The sequence below is a fragment of the Diadema setosum genome, chromosome 9 (assembly GCF_964275005.1).
Source record: "Diadema setosum chromosome 9, eeDiaSeto1, whole genome shotgun sequence".
Lineage (NCBI taxonomy): Eukaryota > Metazoa > Echinodermata > Echinoidea > Diadematoida > Diadematidae > Diadema > Diadema setosum.
In genome coordinates this window covers 2,409,482-2,435,297 of record NC_092693.1, presented here as the reverse complement: position 1 = coordinate 2,435,297, position 25,816 = coordinate 2,409,482, and the positions used below count along the sequence as shown (strand labels likewise).

Below are 25,816 nucleotides of genomic sequence, written 5' to 3'. Positions count from 1 at the left end.
ACAAAAGCAAGTAACACAACCGAATAAGAATCTAAAATAATCTACTTGAGCATCTGCCTCACTTGCTGGGAGGAAAGTGATGTAATGACAAAAATGCTCTTTAGTCCACGATTGTCAGAACCATTCATATTATCAGGGAAGACATGTGGAATAATACCTTGCAGAATTCATTTCCCGACTACCAAGTTAACCAGGGTATGTTGATTGCCAGCGTTGATTTGCAAAAGAAGAAGAAAAAGAAGAAGATAAGAAATAATGATAATAACGCCCACCTTATCTGTTTCTCAAAAAGACAATTAAATCTTCTTCCTGTTTAGAGCGCACCCTGTCACTGCATTTTGTTATCTGCGAAAAGATAATAAAAATTGCAAATTGAGATTGACGGTCAAAGGTTATACCCGTCTTATCTTTTATGAGCATGTGGTTACGCAACGCTTCAATATTTTAATATGATCACATGTACGTATGCTTATCGGCGGTACATTATCTGTGGCCCATGCAAGACAGCCCTTTGCAAAAGAAAACCGGTTATCGTCGTTGTGACCGCTGCATTCCTCGCGTAAAGCGGCGTATAATTTTGGCCTTTAATTTGGATGACGGCAGAAGATGAATAGAAAACATTCCCCTAACAGAAAGCTGCACTGGACGTTGACGTGTGAGTGGTCAGCGAAGCATGCTTGGCCCTGAATATGGCAGATAATAGCACATGCACACACAAACCCGCGCGAAAGGAGTTTTGTTAAACTTTTTGACACCTAATTAGTAATCCCACCAATGAGCGTTGACCAATTCATAGCCAGCAACAAGCTCTATTGCATAAATCATAAATTGGTGTACATGCGCACACATGTAGGCGGTTCTTCCAACACCGAGTGTGTGTGTGTGTGTGTGTATACGTTCGCCGCATACACACACCCGCGCTATGTGTATGAATATGCCGCAATACTCGCCGCTATATATGAGATTTTACGTTTAGTATGTGATTGAATGCACCTAAGTAATCGAGCGCATTTAGGATACGAGGAACCCCAGTCAGGACTTTTTTCTCGAAGATCGCGGATTTTGACAGAAAAACCTGGTTTCACCTTGGACGCCGCTTTTTCCCGTCCATGATGTCGCGGCGAAAGCAGGCGAAACCTCAGCACATCGGAAGCGAGAGGAACCCCCTAACTTCCATAGAAAACGGTAGGTAGAATAACTTTATCTGTTGTGTCAGGTAGTTCGTAGTAGCCACTTTGTGGCCCCGTGGTGTCTGTTTGTGTTTCTTACGGATTTCGGAGGGACATCCGTGCCGCATCCTCCGGCGGGAAACATCCGCTCGAGCTCGGTAGCTCGGCCACGCTACATCACTCATCCTCTTTCAATCCGTGTTTGAATTGTTTGTCCGCTCTTTTTCTCCATCTCTTGTTTGAGTGAACGCACATATTTCACCTGTTCTGGACATTTTAGCGAATGATAAAGATAAATTGTTACTGCCCATCTACATCGACATTCGGGACTTACTGATTCAGCGAAATATTTTCCTTTGGCCAAAACGTGCATCAAGGGAGAATTAAGTGGCTGGTGTGTTGCGAGCGGTGGTCGGACTGCAGCCCAGCACACTCGGCAACTCATGAACTCACCCTTCCGCACTCTCACTAGTCATTACAATTGTTACAGTCGAATGCGAGTGAGATTCATTATTTATCACAACCACTGTCGTGCGAATGATTTCAGAGGCATCAAATCAAAGAAAGTTGTTTTCTCTATTCTCAATAACTAAAAAAGTGAATTTAGGGGTTTCGTCACTTTCGTGGAGTTTTGTCTCTCTGGACACGAGCTGTCACAGTTTCACCTTTCAATATGCGATCAGTGAACACGAGTGCAACGCAGTTTCGCATGTTGATGTAATGTTGTCTCGCTGTCAAACCGCCTTCCGGATGCCCGCACTTTGCAAGGGCTTTCACCCGGTGCATAGATGTAAGGAAACCGCTTGTAGCTTTATATTTCCCTTACTGCATGTGAACAAACATCAGAGAGTTAAAAAAAAAAAAAAAACGGGGCAAGATATTTCTGCCACAAATGCATTTCACAGATGTTTCAGTTTAACAATTGCCTGGTGGCAACAGATTATGACAATATTTTGACAAAGGAAGTTCAGTTCATTTTCACATGACCGTTTTGTTTTTCAGTCTTCCTCAAACAGCTGTCTGTTAATCTAAGTGAGAGAAGAAAAGGAGTGGGATAGATAGGAAAACATGGATAGACTTGAAAGAGATATGATTTTGCTATTGTGTGGTAATTTTTCAGTAGTTAAGACTCAAATGAGACACACTTTGTATGTTGTGTTATTATTCTGCTAGGATGAGGTCAGTTGAGTAACAAATCAAGAGTCACTCACAGTGCGGCAATAGAGCATATATCACCTCACCTTCAGCTTTTATTTGCTCTGAATAAGGTTTTTTAAATGTTTAGATGAGTTTTCCCCCAAGGAAGGTTGCCGTCACTGTACCTGTACAAGTTCAAATGATGATAGTATTGGGAGAGGGAGGCGTGGAATGCAACTTGTGTGATGACTGATGATGTAGGCATAACGGGAGAAGCAAAGAAATTATATTTATTTCCACTTTCTTATTATTTGGATTGTTCTCTGCACTGTTTGATGAAAATTTGATGAAATTGTATCATGGACCCTGTTGTTTATTAAATAGGCACTTGAATTTACTGCTTATTGCTGGCAGTATCCAAAAACTCACTTACACAGCTGTATGCAAAAAAAAAAAAAGAAATCAATCAAAAAGTCATGAATGAACTGAAAAATTTTTTGTGTTGTACGCATTGTTGGTTATCTTCTTGTTATGATTTAAGAAGTCAGTTATGTCTTGTCACAATAGATGATGCTAAATATTTTAAAGACAAACAGTGACAAGGTGGATAAATGTTTCAGTTAAAATGTAAAACTGCAGAAAATTGGTAAGTGCTCTGTTACAACACCTGTGATCAAAAGTGAATTGTACTGCATTGGACAGTTGCAACTGTGCAAAGCATTTGTCAGTGCTGTAAGGTTTAAATATGATTTGGTGGCTGGTTAACCTTATTACTGAATTACTTAAAATTCACCGATTGTTTTTTTTTTCTTTAGACCTCCCATTATATTTGGAGAGTTGGCATGCCTGATTACAGTTGTTGAAATGTATTTACTTCTTTCTGTTGCTGCAGAAAAATTGAATGTAGATCAAAGTATTCAGCAACAAGCTCAACAGAGAGAGGGTTACATGTCTTCATGGGAAATGTCTATCTGATGTACATGTAATAATTCATTGCAGCAGTAAAATTATGTTAGAATGTAATATTTCTTTAGAAAGGCAATAGAGCTGGGTTGCTTTCCTATTTTAAGAAAAAATAACAATCAAATTTAGATTTTTACTCATCGGTGTTTTTCAGATGTGATATTCTGTGATTCTTTTGATGGACTAGAAATTGCATTGAATGTATTCTTATTTGTGTCTTACTAAATTCATTTGATAAGAACTTGCATAATCAGTTTTAGTGTAATCCCATTTAGGTGTGCAGTTTTATATACAAGTCCAGATAAAGGCAGCAATGGAAATATGATTGGTCAAAGCAAATTGTTAAACATTGAGCATTTCTTAATCATTTTTAAAAGAAGTTTGAGGAAAATGCAGAGAAGAAATACCAGATTTCTCTGTTTTAGATTTAAAAAAAAGAAGAAAAGATTGAGATAGCATCTACAGTACATGCATACAATGTGTATCAGTTCGAGTGCAGCAGAAATTGTGAGAACATACACGGTAGATCCCATCCTTTTTTTTTTCTTTCCTGTAATCTTATGATCAAAAACATTTCTTCTTCCCGTCTTTCCCCTGTTTTTGCCTGTTGTTTATAGATTTCAGTTTTGCTTTGTACTTTGCACAAAATGCTGTGCTGTTGCCAATTTTTTGGTGCAATACAATGAATGGCCTTGTAATTTCTGCCTGTTTCAGTGTACTCAGAGGGAAAGTAGTACCTCCGATGAAGCACTTGCCTTTGATGATAGCCTACCTGTTGTGCTGTAGTTCAAGTTCAGATGTCAGATTGACTTCTATCTGATGTGATACAAAAACAGGTGCACAGGCAGTGTACTAATCTGTCTAAAAGAGAGGCAATGCAGTTGTTTCTTTTCTTTGTTATATCTAGTTAATCCTGTGGTGTTATTTCAGTCTTAAAGAATGGGATTATTTTAGTCTGAAAGAATGTTGCATTCTTTGAGGTAGAAAACAAATGCAAAAACAAACAAACAGTTGTATGTGTGAAAGCAGAAATATTGAAGCTACAAATTGATCACTATCATAGTTTGAAGTTACAACCATTTGAATTTTGGTGTATAACCTAAATTGGTGTTTTGTTGACTTCAGAATAATGGCTACAGAATAATTCTTGGTCATACAATCATTAACCCCACTTAGAGGTTATACTAAGGATTTATATCTCCTTGGTGTTGGTAGTACAGATATTTTCTTTGTCCAACATTCTTTGTATAAGGATAACACTCTTTAAAATTGCCATATGCTGGAGGAAATAGGAATCCTGCTTTTATAAACAATTAAATATTGTGTCATCATAGCAGGTCTATTGTTGCTTTGGGGAAGTACATGTTATTATCTAACAGTGAGGTACATGCATTCAGGAAAATTCCCATTATTTTGACTAATCTTTTTCTGATTCAACAAATGTGTTAGATCTCTTGTAGTTATTTTACAGTTTTCTTTTCCGTTCATCATTTCATGGAATTTTGGGAAGTACAAACCTGTACAGCCAAAGATATGAAGAGTGAAAATCAATGAAATTATAAATTGTGCAATATATGAAACATTGAAAAATTGATATATTTATCATACATTCCTACTTTTTCTTTCCCCTGAAAAATTGTTGATATACAATAAATTTTCAAGGTATGACAAGACATAATCTGTAAAGTAACAGCTTTTGTGCAAATGGTTTTTAAACCAGGTCAATTTTAGATCACTTTAATGTGTGTAATTTTGCAGATGAAAGTGTGTTTTTCAATAAGAATATATAGAATGCCCCCCCCCAAAAAAAAAAAATATATATATATATGCTTCAGATTTTCAGCATTCTAGTTCAGTATAGAGTGAACTTCACACACAAAAAGATACCTCTGTGTAATCATTCTTAATAATATAGATGTGCAATAGTGGGGCAATGGGTAAATGGCCAATAATAAACAAATTGTGGCATTCTGTACTACCAGTACTTGCCTGTGTGTGAGTTTTTGGTTGTCCCAGACTTGTTCTCAAGTAGTTGTTGTTGTTGCTTTGGTTTTAATGGCGTGTATCACTCATGATTGAGTATTTACGCCAAGTAGATTTGTCATGCCATTGGCCTTTGTGCAAGATTTACTGAGAAATTAACTCTAGGTTTTAAGAACTGCAGCTTTAAAGGTTAACTCTAACATAGTCTTGTACACATTGCATACTCTATGTGTACAATACATTTGCAAGCCCGATGTTTTCGGTCCATGTCAACGACCTAGACAGTGACTTTTAAACTGAACATAGGTCTCATATTTCTGCAGAACTGTTGATTATTGCTCCAAAATGTACACATATGCATAGGAAATGTGTGAAATAAAGCTGTAATAACATAATTTCAGTTGAGTAAAGACAAAAATGTAAAGTAATCTTATAGCCAAAAAGGTTTGATGGAAGTCCACAATCTCTTTGTGGAGCTTGTCTGATCCTGGTTGCTATGTAATTTTTCATAATCGATTATCAATAATCTACAAATCAGGCCACAGCAATATCCATTGATTTTCCACGGTAGAGTGAATTGCATGCAGCTTGTTGGAAAATATGATTGCAAGGACATGATCAATCACCATGCAGCATTCAACCTTCCTACAATGTTCAATGGGAAGGCTCGTCTGGAATAAAAGTTGTGTACCATAATCAAAATTATTGTACACTTTCAATCTCAAAATACTCCAAAACAACTCGTTATCCTGACGAATCTTGTCAGCCTGACAAGTTTCCAAATGATGGAAGATGAATTTTGGATGTTATGGACTATGGATACTCAATATTGCCCATATTGTTTTGTGTTAAGTTTTTTTTTTTTTTTTTTTTTTTTCATCTTAGGTGAACCCAGCATGTTTTTAGTAATATTGTCTTGCTTGGCAAGTGTTTTTATTTTTCATTTGCTCAAAGATAATGTTTATAATCTGGAGTCTGCAGATTGAACTATGATATTATCACCCTCAGAAGGTTGTGTAATTGTTAAAGAAAAATTCCATATGCATGTAAATTATTTTCAGTGCCACTGTCTTTACATTTGATCACTCAAGTGAAATACTTTTTTTTTTAAACTCTTCAAAACTACTCCCCATAATATTTATATTTTTAGATTAATACCATTGTTTTGGGACTTTGTTCTCAGTCTGCTAAATATGTAATGCTGTGGAGTGGCCATCATGTTCATTTTTATTGTAACAGAGTCTCTGAGTTTATGTCCCTGCAACCTTTCATTATGCCATGCACAGAAAAAAATTCTAGCTCTTTGATGATAGAGAGTTACAGTAGCTTGATGCGATCTCATTGAGATTAAAGATTGATGGAATAGTTCAACAATACAGCACACAAATTGATACAAATCTGTAGCTTCCACCTGTGCACAATCAAAGTTGAAACACAGGCACAACTTGGCTGTTATTATCTTTTGTCCACCTATCTCGTACACAGATATCAATTTTCAGTGTTTTCGATGCTAATAAAACAGCAACAAATAGTGCAAAATCTCAGCGGGAGACCTCTTGTGTATTATGGGTGATGCGTCATGTATGAATTTTTCAACAGTAAATATGTGCTCTTCATGTGTGTGAGCAATTCCTTCAATAACTTGAGCTGAGAAGCAAGTCAGTTTTTATCAAGGATGAATTGTATTCAATATTTATTATTATTGCTCATCCCACCTTGCACAATGCATCCTAAACAGGCTGAATAATTAATGCAATACTTAATTTTTCAAGGGATGAATACGTAATTTGACAGGGTTGCTATTTCAGTTTTAAAATTGATGACAATCGTGTGCACACCAAGGATAGAGATTCATTGCACTCCAGCAATACATTGAGCTCTGAAAATCATTATGGGAAAGATCCAGAAGATACTCTGCATAATTTATAAATGCTAGAAATTAATATTTCAATTTCAGATGTATGAAACCATTTTGTCTGCTGGAGGAAAGAATGGATGCTTGCACACTTGCACCAAGGCTAAAATTCAATTATCAACAAAATTCATATCGGGAGATGAGTTGGACATTGAGGGATGGCCTCATTTGGGACGGGAGCGCCGATGCTGAATTTGTAAAATCCATTTTCTTTCGGGCTTGCAAATGATAAATCTTTCCGTCTGGGACAGGTGTGGAAACCGAATTCATTGTTGACACCTCCTAATTTCATTTCAATTCATTTCTTTTGATTTTCCGAGGGGGTTGGGGAGGGGGAGGTTAAGGAAGGATGGAGGTTGCCTTGCAGGCCATTTGCCAGAGAAGAGGACTTTGCGCTATTTAACTTGGGTACAGGTGTTAAGCCCACTTTTTCTGTTTTCCTTTTTTTTTCCCTTCAAGTAAACAGCTGAAAGATACTATCTTCTCTATAAAGAAAGGAAAGAAAAACTTCATCATCGCTGTGTATCTGCGATAAGAATTTCCGTGGCTGTCATCCTTTGAAATGTCGTAAGATGAAATGAGCAGGGAGGCAGCCTTTCGGGGCTCTCCTCCGAGGCAGACGGGCAAAATCAGTGTGGCGTGAATCTCGTAGAGTAAACCGTGGAAACGCTATATCGACATTGTTTGTGATACGAGTATCATATTCATAATCAAATATCTACAAGCCATCTCTATGCTTGGGTTGTGGGACGGTATGCACAAATGATTTAGTAACACAATTCACACAATTATACGGCAGGAAAGGGAGATGGGAAAGAAAAAAGAAAAGTGAGGAAAAAATAGCCTTAAAATATCATTGGTGGTAAGGTATAGATGCTCTTTTTTTGCTCTCCTCCTCTCTCTCGTCTAGTAGTCAAATTACCTAGTAGAGCACAGCTGCTCACTAGCTATTTACATTGGAGGGAGGGCTCACACAGTTGCGCCCGTGTCGCATTCCCGGGCTTGATAAACACAGAGATTGAAGCTTGATACGAATTCATAATCATTGCGCCAACTTTGTATTGTGTGGGTCCTTTGTGTCTGCGAAGTCAAAAGGTCTACCAAGGTGAAATATGAGATAACGGTAATGTAACTTAAGTCTTTCTTCTCCTCAAAACCATTTTGAGAAACTCTTGCATTTTGAATAAACAAGAAATTTTCTCCCTGCGATTTGATGACATATCCAGCTAGGCCAAGAGATTTTTGCGCCAAATGTTGTTAGTACTCCACCTCTTGAAAGGTGAAGACAATATACCATGTAGTGTAGACTGCTAGAAATGGGTAAGTGAAAATACATGGGGACTCACATTAAGGGTTGACTGTTTATGTGGTTCTTCATTTGCAAGATGGTAGGCAGACACGCAGTAATAAGAATTGGATGCATGATCAGATAAAGCTTCAACAGCTGACGGAATTTGGTTAAAATATTGTCTGCATAAAAATTTTAATTAGTGGCATGAATTCTGCAAACATGTCAGTTGTAACAGTCTGTGGCACTTTCACCAGTAGGTAGGTGCTAATTATGTGTCAGTGTGCGTGTATTAAACATGTTGGCCGTGGACACGTTCACATTGCGAGAATGGTTTAACCTTACCACACCTTCCAGTGACTCTCCTTTTTTTTCCCCTATCCTGCATATTGCGACACCATTAATTCATCTGACATTAATTGACTACACTTACTGTGGCGGTTGCCTAGGTATGACACAAAATCCCTCATGCCAGTTATCAATGACCCGGCTGTAAAATGACTGGGTTCCCCCCTTCCCTCTCCCCTGTCTCCATCTGCCGCCTTTATATGTCGAGATGGTGCCATAAAACTCATCTTGTGCCTATTCTCAAACAAAGATGATGCATCTATGGCCATTTGTAGCAAGTGAGGAGTAAACAGCTCGGATATTCCCATTAAAGTGAGAAACCCGGCTGAGGGAGAGGCGTGTAGAGACCGGAGGTAAGCACCGAATGAGGAAGAGTACTCACAAATAAGAAACAGAGCCGAAATTTTCTAGCGTCATAAAAGGCTGGACACACTTCTCGTGTGTGCCACAAAATCCATCACTGACAACGTACAAATCAAAATATCAAACAAGTGCATTTCTTTCTGATGAGACCAAGATTTAGGGGAGCATGACTTTCCCTCTTTTTTCCTACTTTTCTCTTTTGTTATTGTTGTTTTCTCTCTGTCCATCTCTCTCCATCTCTCCCCCTCTCTCCTCTCTTTCCTGCCCTGCTCTCTCAGATTCTGTTGAACTTTTACGAGCCGATCTCCTCGGCTGGCTAGCTGGTGGGCATCACCCTCTGATTGCCACGTGCGTAACGCCGATCATGAACGCCCATTAAAACTGGAGGGAAGAGAGGTGTAGAGACAGAAACAGGGAGAGAAAAAGGGAGAGAGATACGGACAGGGGAGAGGGACATGGGGAAGAAGCGGACCAATATTCAGCGGCATACATCATGTCTTATCGTCGCCGGTGCACTCCCCTGTTTGTTCAGATTGAAGGGCTGAATCTGTGCAGCCCCCCTTACCCCCCCCCCCTTCTCTCTGCTAAGGGCCCAAAGATTGATAAGATAGATTAAAAAAAAAGAATAAGGGGATGCTCTTAAACCGTCTGGACACTCTGCTGTTTGATCTGCCCATATTTCTCCCTCTTTCTCCTTATGAACTAACTGACCCATTTGGATCATTACTTCACGAGAGCCCTGGTACATTACATGATTGATTCCGTTCTCAAGTGTACTTGTAGAACAAGCAATATCTCCAATCTCCTTGTCAGCCTCAGTTTCATTTAACCTTGTTAATGTGTCTTCAAATTAAGTCATTATTTAAATGCCAATATTCTGATTCAAAAGAGTGTAATTGGGTTTTTTTGCATTTTTTTTTTGCCTGAAACTATTTTGTCATTAATTACCTTAAAAGCTCAGAAATAGGGCGTACATGTTTTTAAAAAAAATAGTTTTTGCGCTGAGAAATTATGAACATATTTATGTGTAGAGTGCATGTATTAATGTGGAATCAATGGTAAAGTGTAAAAAGGACAGATATTTTCGTTTCCCATCTTTATCGGCTCAATAACTTCATAAAAACAGAATAATAAGAAATGAGAGTCAAGTATGATTTAAAGGGTACTTGATGTAACTTCTCAGGTAAAACTCGAGCATTGCATGCCAAATGAGCATAAAGCACCTTTCTCACAATATTGCGTATTTGATATTAATGAAGAAACTCACCCACTACAATTCAATATATTCTGGTATTCCCTACAAACTACAGTATGATCTGTAGATTTTAATCATAAGGCATGTCGTGATAAATGTTGAATGCTTCAAAAAAAAAAACCACTCTTTGTTTTCAGCATTTCAAAAATGAATTGCAGGAGATGCAAATTTGCTATTGCTTCTTTTCCCTCTGCCTTGAATCAGTCAGCCTATACAAAAATTAGGATGGAGCGTAGATCAGGATTCTTTTTTTTTCAGCTGTAAGGTAAAACGTAACCACACCCGTAATGATTGTCATCACACCTCTCTTGAAGTATTCAAATTTCTGCTCACAGAGAACTTATCGAGTAAAATCTTCGAGGAGGTCGTCTTGGCCAAAGCAACCCTCAAAATTTCCATAAAACTTTCATGCGAGGGTGATAATGAGCAAAATACAAAGTCACTGTGAGAACCACGCTGCATCCTAAGTCTATATTTCTATACAAGGCAAGGAACAATTTGCTGGAACTTCAGCTTAATTTCCCTTTTAACACAGGAAGTCTGAATATATCTTCACAATGAGAAAACTTTAAGATGACATTACAAATATTATTCTTATTTCAAGGTAACTTTACAACAAGGTTTATATAGTGAAAATTTATGTCAACATGTTGCAATGTCTGTACATTTGTTGTGATTATTACAGAGCTTGCCATTCTGGTACTGAATTTCATGTGGATTAGGTTACTCTTGTTTTGACGTGTTTTTGTGTCCTGTGTTGCTACTACCCACAATTCATTGCAAGCGAGGTCCTTGACCAGGAAGTTGTTAGATTCATGAAGTGTTTTGTGCTTGGGGGACAAAAATGTTCCTCTTCCTATCTCTCTATGCCCTTTAGACTCTCCTCCTCCTCCTCCTCCTCCTCCTCCCCCTCCTCCCCTCCTCCCATCCTCCTCCCCTCTTTGACATTCTCTGGAACTGAATAACTGTCAAGAAGTAACTGATGAGAAGTGGAAAAAGTGAGAGTAAAGGAGAAAAAGAGAAAGAATTGTTGAAAAGGGAGGGGGGTAAGGAGTATTTTGAAGATAAGAGTTGGACAGGGGGGATAGCTAGAAAGCTTTTGTGATCTGGGTGTGGAATATTTTTCGTATCACTCCCCAAGAATCCGGCAAGATTGGCAGGCCTGTTGCCGTGCAAATCTCTCATAACAACCACCGATTACTGCCCTTGCCTATCACCACAAGTCGAGAATTCCGAAGAAAAATAAAATCTACTCTGAGCGGATCAGGGCAGTGTATCTGTCAAATGAAAATTGCCCCGTGGGGGCTTCATATTCGATATTTTGGCAAGAATTTAACTTTAATTTTGGGAGATATTTCAACACAACAAAGGAAAACAAACATGTGTATTGTGAGAGCAAATCTAGAAATTCCATCCATCTCCTGTAAAGTGCAGCTCAATGCAGCTGCATTTGTCGAAAAATGGAGGCATTGTCCCGCTTGTTGTCCATAATCAAAATTCCTGATAAATCGGCGTAATGTCCCTCAGCCGTCATTAAGTGGCCAGAGCAAGATTTGTTGTGCCAGTGATGTCGTGTGGACTTTGCAAGATTTCAAGCTTTTGTTATCACTTCCCCTGATTAATCTTTCTACGGTTGCTGTGATTTTTTTTTTTTTCAATATACATTGAACCTGCTCAACTAGAATTACTGACTGCTTTCCTTCTACCGCTCATGCAAAACATGGACAGTGAACACTTTTATGTACACTACCAACTACTCCTCCCCTCTTAACCGTGTCAGTCCTATGGACAATGTCTTTATGTACAATGTCGAGAGCGTTTTATGATAGTGGACCTTGAAGGGTTGATTAAGTAGGCCTACCTGTAATTCTACTACTATGGCAAGAAGTAAGATACCAAGCTCTCTATACACCCCACATGAAAATGCTATAATCTGAACAGAATTGCTGCTAATGCAAGGTAAATGCACAATGATTTGTTATCACTAGTTGTTTACCTCCTTTTTACTTTTTGAAAAATACCCTTAGCACATTTGATTCATGTCAGCATTTGACATCTTGATGTACAAAATCTAATGTAAGAACAAATTAATGTGACTTGAAACAAACTTGCTCTGGTACAGTGCCCCTTCTACTCATTGCTTTCATTTTTATGCAACTTAGATAGCAGTATACAAATGTAAGTGTACGTTTTCTTGTTACACCAACATTGGCCATTGAATATTCACAGTGTTTGCTGTTCTTGAATAACATTCGTGTAAGGTCCAAATTATAATAAAACGTAATTGTAGCATGTTGAAGAGCTTTAAAAAAATATGAAGGCAAACCTACAGTTAAGTAGAAATATGATATTATATCCTTTGTGAACACATTGTACACACCCAAAATGAAGATGTTGATTACATAGAATTCAGACTGCACGTAATGGAACAGAAAAAGAAATACTTAGTGTTGACAAAATCTCTCCCCCTCCCTTACTAATAAATCTTGCTCACAATTTGATTATTATGAACAAATCCATCATCAAATGTCCTTGCGTTCTTTGGTATTTCTCTCTGCCCACCCTAAGATTGGAGAATAACCTAAACTTTGCAATGCTAACATTGCTCAGTCCAAACCTCACACAGAATGGCCTGGTTGGGATTAGGGGGCTTAGGGCCCACTTAAATCCCAGATAATTGTATGGATTTTATGACACAGTTTTTGAATTGTAATTGACATGCGCCAGAGCCAGTTGCGGCTGTAGCTTTCACACCTGTTGCTACTGTCAGCGCCTTCCCGCCTCGGCAGAATCCGAATTAAAATCCCATTTGTCATCCCTTGGTTTCTTTGGAGAAGGAAGAGAAAATTTGCTGTTGTCAAAACAGCCATCCCCTCCAGTGTGTATACAGAAATCATGAGTATTTGGCAAGAAATATGCCCAGCAGGATAAAATGCCAGGTAAAATTTTTCTTCTCTAGAATTATTCTTTGTTCCCATTTATCGCTGTGCGATATTTCTTTTCTGTCGCACTATCCACCACGCTCTACTTACAGTGGGTATAAGCACTAGAAAGATCGTATTGTGAGCTGCACTTGTAGTTTATGCTTAAAAGCATTGCATCACTCCATCCGCACTAATTGGTTCTAAAATCATCACTCATAATGATGCTGATACTTGATTCAGTGCACCTTGGAAGTGACTCACTGATATTGTCACCATTTTACGTGGTTTAGAGGAAATGATGGTTGACAATTAATGCCTTTTCATTCATTTGCTTCTCATCTATGCATGTACATGTAGGGTCCTATGCTCTGCTTGTTAGGTCATCAACAGTTTTTAATGAAGTCCATTTTGGTAAAGTTTCTTGGACAAATTTCACTTCAAAATGAAAATGATTTGCTCTTGTGTTCAATTTAATGGTTATTTGTGCAGTGTTATGTATTATGAGATGTCCCTGAATTTATCATCTGCTAGTTATGGTACTGTAATTCACCAAGTAGAGGTACAGTAAAGATGCCAGCATTCGATATTACCGGTAAATGAAATACAGAGCACCTTGGCTTTGATGAACTAAAACTACCTAGAATTTTGACACAGATGTATGTTGATGGTATGTATGTATATATATATATATATATATATATATATATATATATATATATATATATATATATATGTATAAACATTGTTTTACAGTATGTGTTCATGTTTGCCACCATTTTGTGATCATGACATGTTCCCTGCACAAAATTACATAGGGGTACAGTTGTATGTGATATCCAGTATATTATGTCAAATCTGGTATTTAAGCTGTTATCACTTCTTGCTCTTGACTTTGCTGCAACTGTCTAAGAGTCTCATGTAGATAGTGTGCAGATAGGATGACAGGTTCTACTTTATTTTGTCCACTTAAACAGCCCCGGTTAGGATCTCTTTAGAAATGTCATAATGGTTGTTTTGCTCGTGTAAGCACATGTTGGATAGTGCAAAGAAGGATCATACTTAATGACGGTTGAGTCTGTTTCTCAAATTCCGTCGGGGCGAAACTGCTACGCCACACTCGCCTAAGCGATCTTAATTGAATCAACATCCCCATTCACTTCATATTTCCCCGTGTTTGCATCATTTTTTCTGTCGTGGGTAATTTGTCACTGCGAGCGCCAACCCTGGCAATAAGAAAGGGGCAAATTACAGTCGGAGCGCCTTGCATTCCTCTGCGATCTTGACCAGGAGTAAAGGACTAGTTTGAGAATTGTAATTAACTTCTAATCAAATGCGATTCAGCTCGGCTACCATAAAATAATTCAAATAACCCTGAATCCAGATGATTACATAATCATCCATCATCAGTATTACTTCATATTTGATGATATTGTCATATTGTGTGTTGAAAACACGAAGGGGGGGGGGGGGGGCGAGGTGTAGGTTTACAGCGAGGGGAGTAATTGAAATTGCTCCTCACCCCGGTATACAACTGTCAAAATGGAGTTTGATTAATCTGGCTGTCAAAGGTCAAAAGGTCATGGGTAATATTTCCAGCAGCAGAGTACATTCGTTTTTTTCTCTGCCCAACATCTGCTGCACTTGTTTGATTACAAATTAGAGAAGTACAGCTTTTTTTTTTTTTCTAAAGTAAGTGAACTCACAGATGTGTGTGCAACATCCTCTCTGTTTCATGACGTCGTATTTTGTTTGAGGATCATACGTCTCCTTCTGCGTCTCCAAGCCGACATATCTATTGATCAGATATGTATGATATTATCGTGATGCATGCTGACATATGATTTGCAATGAAAAGGAATGGTGACTACGCTGTTGTTTTGCTGTCATGAACATATTCTCAGCGAAATTATACAGGGCCTCGTGATAGAGCAGTTAGGTAAGTGAAAGGGCTACCCTGTTGAAATAAAATGGAAATAAATAGAATTGATGTTACGGAGTTGTATGTGATATGATAGTGGAGCCACACTGTACATTTTTGTGAATTTGCATCACCACTCAATAGGACATCAAAAATGTGGAGGATGAGATTTTTTTTTCTTTCAGACATTGCCACATTCATGTACAGCAGAGAAGGAATTCTGCTACAAATAGTGAATTCTTTTGTCACAGTGTACACATCATATCTACATGTATGGGGGGGGGGGGGGATTCACTATGAATTGTGAATTTTTACATCAGTGGAAAACAAAAGTCAATTATTGTTGATTAATTTGTATTTCATTCTAAAGATTTGCATGAATGGATGTGAAACAAGGTATGACAGAGAGAAAGAGAGAGTGTGTGTAAGGGAAAGGAAAGAGAGAATTTGCATTTTTTTGTTAAAATTTCAGAAGATATTCCAACATTTCGTATGGGGTCAGTGGGATAGAACAGAGAAGACTAGAATCCCTTTTTAGTTCTGCACCCATAAAAAGGGAAGTTCATCAGTGGATTTAGCACAGCATGGATGAGCCAAATAGATCCAGTTGCCTATCGTTGCTGTAGTTATTCATGTGGAACCCCACTTGGCTCTTTTAACAACCCTAACTGGTACTTGGGGATAGTTTGGCAATTTGTGGGACAGTGCAAACGAGCACCTCAGACTTCAGGAAGAGTGCGTAACTGTATCTGCGACAGCCTGTTCTAGCTGTTAAACGGAGGAAACATATTTAGTGCTCCAGATATTATTGAGTATCTGGACATGCAGATGAAATTGATAAGGCATGATATGCTTCCTAATTAGGTTAAAGATGTAATTGGAGAGGAGAGATCAGTGCATGCACTTCGTGGGGTTTAGCCAGCGCAGGGGAACACTTCTTAATCAGTGGCCGCCCAACTCTCAAGTTTCCACGAGCCCGTTAATTAATCGTTGGAAAATCTGAACCCTGTAATTGAATGCTCTAGCGCCACAGCAAGAAATGGGTACGCAGCATAAAGCTTGTTACGTGTTCAGTCCGGGTTTGGAATGTAAGCACGGATGGATGTCAGATTATTTCGTCTATTTCTTTCCATCACACACATGTTGTCTGTCATATTTGATCACCTGTTGAATCATTTTCCTGAAGATTGCAGATTGAGAGTATTCACCATCAACTGTTGCGACTGATATGTGTCAACTAACTCGTTTAGCTTAATAGAGTGTTTTTATGCCTTCACCCAAAGGGTGCTGGAGGCATTATTATTCCTCAGATTCTTCTAACAATAGAAAATTTTGCAGCTTTGATTTATGAAATGTACAAAAAAAAATGTATTACATTTTCCTGTTGTATTCAGATGAATCTGTAATACACATATTCCTATGCAGTATTTGAACATCACTAAAAGTTTCTGGCAACAAATAAAACATCATCCTATCCCTCAAGCTGAACGCATGCAAACCGACCATCATTGAATCACTAATAAAGGGCTCCTACAACAGTTGTTTTAATTGATCTCAGCTATCATTATATAACAAGAACCCCCCCTTTGTTTGTGAAAAGTTACCCCATAGTCGCTACTGTATACTACCATACATTGCACATTGTGAGCAATACATGCAAGTGTATGGCCACATTACTCTTTAAAATAATTTTTTTTTTTTTTTTCATTTTGAGTGGGCTTAGCGATACCAGCTGTTAGCATCTTGTTTGGGCAATGCTGAAAGATAGAAAATGATATTGCTTAGGCAGATGTCTTTCCTCATAGTGCAGTGTGTAGGCCCGCTTCCTGGGCCCATATGATGCTTGTCCTATCAGCTGAGTGAAACTGTCTGTTTTTTTTTACGAGGGAGGGAGTGAGGAGCGATTGACGCCGTTCGATCACTAAATTTGTGATGCGACTTGGCAAGATAATGCATTATGAATTTCAATCCTCCGCTCCTTCACTCAGCCCCCCCCCCCCAAACACCCCCGACCCAAACATCGATTGGATCGCTTCCGTTCCCATATCGTCTTCATTTCTGGGATGTTGCTTGTGATCTTGTTGGCCTGATGTTAATAATGCCCCTTGTCGACTTGGTGCACAAGTTTGTGCAGAATGTAGGAAGGGAAAGTGGCAGGATCCGTGGTGTCATTGTGGATGTCAGAACACAAGCTGTGAAAAGAGCGCCAGTGCAGTTGCAGATTATCTGAGACTTTTTTTGTGTTCCTGTTTAAGTTCATATGTCATGTATGGATAACTTGAACTTGCACTACATGTTCTTGTACATGTAGGCCAACTTTGCATCCTACTTTCTACATAACATACATCACTTGGTGTATATTAGCTCTGCATGGCCCTGTGCTGGAGTGAAAACTTGATGGATGTTCAAGTTGTCTGTGACAAGTAGAATCAAACAAACAGACCATTTACATTTTCTGACAAGAAACAGCAAATTTGTAGAATTCTACATTTATGTATGTTTTGTAAGAAAAGTGATATTCATCAGCCACCAGAAATGCAAATTTTTAGATGAGGTTATGATGCCAAATTTGTTTTCTTCATAAATTCAAGAAGAGATTGTTAACATGACTGTGATATAAATTAATTTGAAAGATTGAACAATTTAGTGTAGCAATGACTGTGTAGAGTGGAATGTGATTGTGTCTTTCAGCTGAATCATCAATATAATTCCAAAGAATGATTGTTTAATATCTTAGAATGCAAACGATGTGGCAAATCTCGTGACATCATTGCCTTTGATTGAGTTGCATAGCACTTGTGACCAATTTGACATTAGGCCCGTTCACACACAAGGGAAAAAGTGCGATTTAAAAATCGATTTTCTTATCGCGATCAAAATTTCGAAATTTTTTCCAGTGTGGACAGAAAAATCTCACTAATTACCGCGATCCTTATCGCGATCCAACTCGCACTATTAGTGCGATTTTTCAGAATAATTGCAATTATTTTGCCAAGCGTCGTGTGTGTGAGCGTGATCGAGATTCGGAAATCGGTATTTTTAATCCCATCGTTCGTAGCGCGTGCGAAACTCTATTGGGACTACGGGGTCAGTCTTCGGTCATGCAAGTTTCGCGCATGCGCAATTTGGCCACTGATTGTTCTTTCCTTGCTGTGAAGTGCGATTTTTCCCTGTGTATGAACGGTAAAAAAAAAAATCGAAATTTGGATCGCAATCGAAATTTCGATTTTCGTTGTTTGTGAACGGGCCTTATTACATGTATGCATACATGGATGGTACAGTTTTCGGCTGAGATGAGGCTTCAGGTTTCTAATGTTTTTTTGATAATGACTTTTTGAGATGATGAGAAATCTTGAATTCCTCTTAGAATTGTATGCTCTTTAACAATTCATAAAATGGTTTCTAATTATCTTGCAAAAATGTAGAACTGAATCCTCACCTTGGTTAGGATCTGTGGGTTGTTTTTTTTTTTTTCATGTGTGCTAGCACATGGGATTTAACTTAATGTCTTAGCATTGGAGAGAAAACAATTGACAGAAGACATGCTATGAAGTTTTCTCTGTCTTTAATCTTGGTAAGAGTAATGCAGTACAGCACTGAATTGACGCTGAAAAAGATTGGCAAGGTAGAAGCAGTGACTGAAAAGCCATTATGACTAATATGAAACATGCAAGAACAAAATCTTGCGAGGTATGCACAATGTTGGCTCTGGACTGAAAAACGTCAAGATTTAGAAATTTAGAACTATGTGTCATCATCTTTTTTTTCTCAGTTTCTTTTTTGTTTCCAAGCTATTGTGTAACAACACAAGTGGGGAGGCAGTTGTCATTTATGGCATAGAAGAGATGGGTGGGATAGAAGAAAGATGGCTCATAATCCATTCACAGCGGATCAAAGGGTAAAGATGCCGGACCTTCAAATTGACGTCAGACAATGGAGATTCTACAGAAGACTGTCATTCCTGGCGGCCATCTTTCCTTTCAGTCTGTCCAGAGGGTCATTTTGTTCCATTGATTTGCTGCTCTGACCACTGCCGGTTGATCACCCTTGGTCACTTGTTTATAAAGTGTCCATTTCTGTCTTTGACCCTACTCCTTTCTTCCTTTATGTTGTGCATCACTGACCACATGTGGGTGTGGATGTAGGATTTGTTTTTAAAAAAAAAGATTATCAGTGTTGAGTATTTTCCGGTGTGTGTCAGAGGGTGTGTGTATATGAATGTGTGTTATGTATCTCATGATTAAAGAGTGACTCTTAAATAGGAAATTATATGAGTTGTCCCAGAAAGAATATTATATCATTTCCATAAGAATTTGACCACATAAAGGAAGCAAGATTTTTCATGGTAAAAGTCGGTCATGTTCTTTCTTTTCTGAGGATGCCAAGTAAAAGAATCAAGTGCCTTGTCTTATCAAATGACTGCCTTCAAGTTTTGCTGAACAATCTGAAAAGTTTGCTGCCAATATTCATAACGATATGAATATAGTCTGTTGATAGGTGGAGATACATTGTGCAGCCATATACAGTATTATGTGAGTAGCATATATGTCTATGCTGCAAATCTATTCATAAGTTGTTTTCATGGACATTTTTGTACCTCTTTGATCACCATTTAGCATACTGCAAATGTATGAGCTTAAAAATGCATGATTTTATTTGAAACTTATGCTTAGAGTGTAGAATGAGTAGAATGGTTAATAGATTTTCTTCGTTTACATCATGGGCCATAGCAAACATGAAAATGTACAGGGATCTCCAATAAGAAAAAGAGAGGAGGAAAATCATGTTACATGCCAACACCACATGATATCTTGCTTCATTTTTCCCTATCTTTTTCTTCTTTTTTTTTGTTGGGCAGCCAAGATGTTTGTGTGTTATCTTTGAGCCTAGTTGCAAGATGTATGATAACTACTCCCTGAATAGCCTTGATCAAGCCATCCATACTTGGCTAAGATATCAGTATGATAAAATGGCCGGCTGTATTGTTGTGATCTGCCTAGTAACAAGTAGAACCTTGGAGGTACCTCCCTTTTGTCTACAAAATAATACCCCCCCCCCCTTTTTTCTCAGATCGGTGGTGCCTGACAAAGGATATACAGTGAGATTGGTCAATTATATATTGACACACAAGCACTCCCGGAGATATCCTCACCACGGGCCAGAAATTCTCTGCCTTAATGCTTGCTCAGTCAAGGGTGGCCACTATATTGGTCAGTATCATAATGGAAGAACCCAGAGGAAATACTTGAGTAAAACCCTAAAACTTTTGCGCTGACATCCGTTGTCATGCGGGTGCATGAATTAACAGTATGTGCTTATACTTTGTACATGGATTTCTTGGGGGGGGGAGGGAGGGGGGGGGGAGTGGAAGGACGGAGGGGGAGGAATTTAGGAGTGTGAGTCAGAATTGTCACAGAAATGCACAGACAATAGGCCCGTTCACACACAAGGGAAAAAGTGCGATTTAAAAATCGATTTTCTTATCGCGATCAAAATTTCGAAATTTTTTCCAGTGTGGACAGAAAAATTTCACTAATTACCGCGATCCTTATCGCGATCCAACTCGCACTATTAGTGCGATTTTTCAGAATAATCGCGATTATTTTGCCAAGCGTCGTGTGTGTGAGCGCGATCGAGATTCGGAAATCGGTATTTTTAATCCCATCGTTCGTAGCGCGTGCGAAACTCTATTGGGACTGCGGCGGGGTCAGTCTTCGGTCATGCAAGATTCGCGCATGCGCAGTTTGGCCACTGATCGTTCTTTCCTTGCTGCGAAGTGCGATTTTTCCCTGTGTATGAACGGTCGAAAAAAAAATCGAAATTTGGATCGCGATTGAAATTTCGATTTTCGTTGTTTGTGAACGGGCCTAGTGATGATCCTGCTAAATTGCAATGTGCTTGCCAATCCACATTCTGTGCATGCAGTAATCTTGTTGACAATAGGCCCGTTCACACACAAGGGAAAAAGTGCGATTTAAAAATCGATTTTCTTATCGCGATCAAAATTTCGAAATTTTTTCCAGTGTGGACAGAAAAATCTCACTAATTACCGCGATCCTTATCGCGATCCAACTCGCACTATTAGTGCGATTTTTCAGAATAATCGCGATTATTTTGCCAAGCGTCGTGTGTGTGAGCGCGATCGAGATTCGGAAATCGGTATTTTTAATCCCATCGTTCGTAGCGCGTGCGAAACTCTATTGGGACTGCGGACGGGGTCAGTCTTCGGTCATGCAAGTTTCACGCATGAGCAGTTTGGCCACTGATCGTTCTTTCCTTGCTGCGAAGTGCGATTTTTCCCTGTGTATGAACGGTCGAAAAAAAAATCGAAATTTGGATCGCGATTGAAATTTCGATTTTCGTTGTTTGTGAACGGGCCTATTGAATGACCTGCTGAGACAAAAGATGATGACTCCATGGGAGTGGCTGGTCAGATCAATTCATATACTCCTTTCAGTATTCACTAATCTCTCATCTTCTCTACCCTCCCCCCCCCCTTTTCCCCAACTTAACCAGTCTTGACCTTTTGTTACCTTCTATCCTGGCTTTTTTTTTTTACAGGATAAGAGATGGGGATTAGACCATCTGTATTTTGCTGGAAATACCATAAGTTAATAACCACCCTTTCAGTGGCTCTCTTTTATTTATGGGGGGGGGGGGGCAGGATTGGAGAGTAATCACATAGTTGATTTCATTGAATTTACATACAAGAAGATTCCTTTGGAATCTAAGGGTTAGGGTGGGGTGGGGAGGAGTGATAGTCAATGCCTTGGACTCAACCAAGTTGTGGTCACTTCCTTTGTGTTTTACTTATGTAAGAATGCCAGGAATTAAAGATTAAGGTTTGAGAACGTTTAAGCCATTTTGATGGGAACTGTGTAAAATGCATTGGAAAAAAAGAAAAAGCTAAAAACGTGAACAGGTGCTGGTTAGTTAATGGCAAAATAATTGTGTTATGCAACCAGATTGCCCTGTGACTGTGAAATATTGGTGAAGAGTAAAAAAAAAAAAAAAAAAAAAAAAAAAAACACTTTAGAATGTTTCACCAGTATAGAAACATTATCGAAGGGGAGATGGACCCTGATGAAAAGAAGGATGAAGAATTATAAGATGCTTTAACAGATACTTCAGGCTCAAGTGAAGAATGCTAGAAGATGTACAAATGACTTGATTTTGTTGGATAAGCTGCCTTTTGCAAACCCTCAAATTCCTTTCAACAACACATGTCTGAAAATGAGATGGAAATTGCATGTGTCATCTATGCAGCTTTTATGGCAGTTGTTTGCAGTCATGAGCAGAGAATGACATGAATCCTCAGCTTTCTTTCTATGCTTGATACATCGTTCACTCAACAAAGCTGGAAAAAAAAAAAAACAACAACAATGAGATGTTTCACCAGTATATGCCAATGAATCATGTTGTGTGTCAACTGCTTAAGTTGTATGTCTAAGCCATAATTAGCCTCATTGTCAACCTGAGAGGACATTAAATGTCCCCTCCCCTCCCCCTCCCCCTCCCCTGCTTCTAAATGGCTTGAGATATTGCATTAAACCCCACTGGAATGAAGTATATTTCTGCTGGTTTCATTTTTGTTATGAGTTCAGGCTGATGCATTATGGTTTCTGTGAACTATAAAATTGATTTAAACTTCAAGGAAATCAAATCACATGTCTTGCTAATGAAGGACAAAGTACCCTTGTATGAACAATGTTATGCAACTGCTGTAAATATATACATATGTTCCTCTCCCCCCCCCCCCAAAAAAAAAAAAAAAAAAAAATGTTGATACAGCAAGATAGAAGGTTTAGTGGTCATTAGATGACAGAGAAAACAAATGATGGTCGACAGATGGGCTATACAGTCATATATTGAAAAATTCATGCTGGACATTGGATATTGTGGAGAGGGCAGTTACTGGACATGGAGGGACAAAGAAACTGGACCAGTCATAAACTACTCCTGTGCCTAGCAACCCACACAGTTGGTCAACATTTATTTTGCCAAATGACAATCTTACATAACTTTATGGCAGCTAAAGCATACACACGGCCTTGGGCATATGTTTTATCACTGTTCAAGTCCTTTATTGGCATATGTGCATGGCATCCCTAGAGGGAAGGTTGCGATATTGTTTATTGGTCATAGAGAATGCCAAATGATATCCTTCCCACCCTCTTCCCTTTTAATCCCATATCTGTGCCAAGCAGACCTGTGACTTTGTGAGGAACTAACTACCGATATTGTGTTAAAGAAAAGAGCACAGTTGTTTTAAGACTATATATGAAAATATGAATTGGCAGACTTCTGAACACTTCTGCTGTTTCTTTAGTCCCATGCATTCATTTAGTGCATATTGTAAAATAATGTGAGGAATGGGTGCAGTGTTCACACTTTGGTACATGTGCAGGCCTTTGGTGAACTCTCACAACAGTTAGCCAGAATTTCCCATTAGTAGTTGATTTAACCCTTTTCTGTTCACCAACACAATCATGTTCACACACATGTAGGCTTCAGGAATATCATCTTGACTTGAAGGCGAGTCAAATGGCTGTTATTAAGTTTTTTTTATTTACATACACTGTACTTATCACTCTCTTACATCCTTGGCTAATTCTTAGTTTGCAAGCAGAAAGGTATATGATTTACTCATTCTCTATACATTATTGTTACACTGTGGTATTAAAAAGTACAAGTATATGAATGAATCTCCAGTTACACATTCTTTTTTCTATGACCTTCTCACTCATATTCTCTTCTCTTTTGTGTGTGTATTGAAGGAAAATTAGTTAAAGCCCCAGGTGAATGAGAAGTTTTGTAGGTGTGCAACTACAGGAGAGGAATGTGTCATAGGGAGGCAGCATCAATTGATTACGAACTGAATATATCCCCGTTTATTCCATTGAGCTGCAAATTGCATCCAAATGTACCAGTCAATTGAAATGTTGCCCCAGGGTGCGAAATGTATGTATAATTTTGCCAGTATGATTCAGAATCCAGAGAAAGAGCGGGAGAGAGATAGTGAGGCATGTGAGGCAGAGTGGAGTGAGGGGAAAAAAAATGAGGATCGGTTATTCCGCCCTGGAGCCAAACATGCTCATTGAGTTAAGAGCTTATTGGGACCAGCCTGTAGATCAATTTCATACATAATCATCGTGAAATCTGATTCAGTCGAATTGGTAGTTACGATCTGTCAAGTGTTAGCATCCTCTCCTCCTCCCCCCACCTGCCTTTTTTCCCTCTTAATTTGCATCTTCTTCTTTTTCTGGCAAGATATGCCTGCCCTGTCAATTATATCTGCAGGAGAATATAGATATGGCTTCAGTGGAAGATGATGGGCAGTGAGAAAATTGAGCATCAGCAGATCCTGATTGCATCATCACTTCATCATCTTTCAGGACTCTATGAACAATCATTATCAGTACTTGATATTATTGCAAAGGCAATAGTGGCAGTGACGAGCATTGTGGTCAAGTGTGTACATTTTATGCGTACCCCCTTCACAAAGGTTGATGCAGACAATATGGAGAAGTGCATTTCATTCAAGTGCATTTTATTTGAAATGCACACTGCATTTTGGCAGGCCCTGTTAGTCCAGTGATATTTAGATAGATATAATGGCTCTTACAGATCAATGTTTATTCACATCTTCTGTTTTTCATACCTTCTCCCATACAAGTGTGCATAAATTTTTATCTTCTACCAAAGACACAAATTCAACTTGTGTGATGTCTTAAATCTGTATGCACTTAGCATCCGTGTCTGTCGTTATCCATTTATTTTTCTTTTTTTATTTGGGGGGGGGGGGGAGGTGAAGATGTGTCCATTGCAAAAAATCTCTCGTTGGCATGAAACAAGTTACAAAGTGATGCAGAAGTGGGAAGGAGAGGAGCAGTTGACAGCATCTGGCAAGAAGATGAGGTGATTGGGAAGAAGACATTTTTTTGTCAATACTTCTGCCTCCTGGTCATTTACATTGGACAGATCGATGACGGGGAGATGATCAAGCAAGCTTAAAGAATTGTTAGTATGGCACAGAAGTTCATTGATTCCTCCCTCCTCTCTCTGTCCCTTTATGGCTTCCCTCCGCTTCGTGCACTTCCCCCTCGCCCGTCCCCTTCCCTGCGCCCGGCCCGAGTGAACCATTCCGAGCATGAAAATGAGTGCCACTCATCTTAATAGAAGTGCAGCGATATGCTTGTTTTGTTTCCTCTCATTTGCCCAGCACCTTTACCTCAATCGAATCTATACCACTGCCTGGAAATGACACCAGTAAGGTGTCTTGCAGTAAAAAAAAAGAGAAAAAGTGCAGAGTAAGTTCACCTCACTTGCGTCTTCTACCTGAGCAATTCTTTGACCCCCCCCCCCCCCCCACCTTCCCCTTTACCAACCCTTGTTGAATCCCCTTCTTCAAGTATACTCAATTCTTCGTCCAATCTGTTACCAACCTCCAATATTTGCCGCACTCTCAGCTTGAATGCAGGTGTGCCAGATATTATCTCTCGCACTTGAGATATGATGCCTCAGTTTCGTTGGTTTTTCTTCCCCCTTCAAGC

General features: G+C 38.9%; 1 protein-coding gene across 1 annotated transcript in view; it reads left to right on the top strand.

Moving 5' to 3' along the window:
• Positions 1-1,062: 1,062 nt before the first annotated feature.
• LOC140232543 (sal-like protein 1) overlaps positions 1,063-25,816 on the top strand; it is a 71,774-nt gene continuing 47,020 nt past the window's right edge. The window contains exon 1 of the mRNA XM_072312640.1: positions 1,063-1,185. Within this exon, the coding sequence (XP_072168741.1) occupies positions 1,110-1,185 (76 nt within the window). The 5' untranslated portion in view covers positions 1,063-1,109. The remainder of the gene's footprint in view (positions 1,186-25,816) is intronic.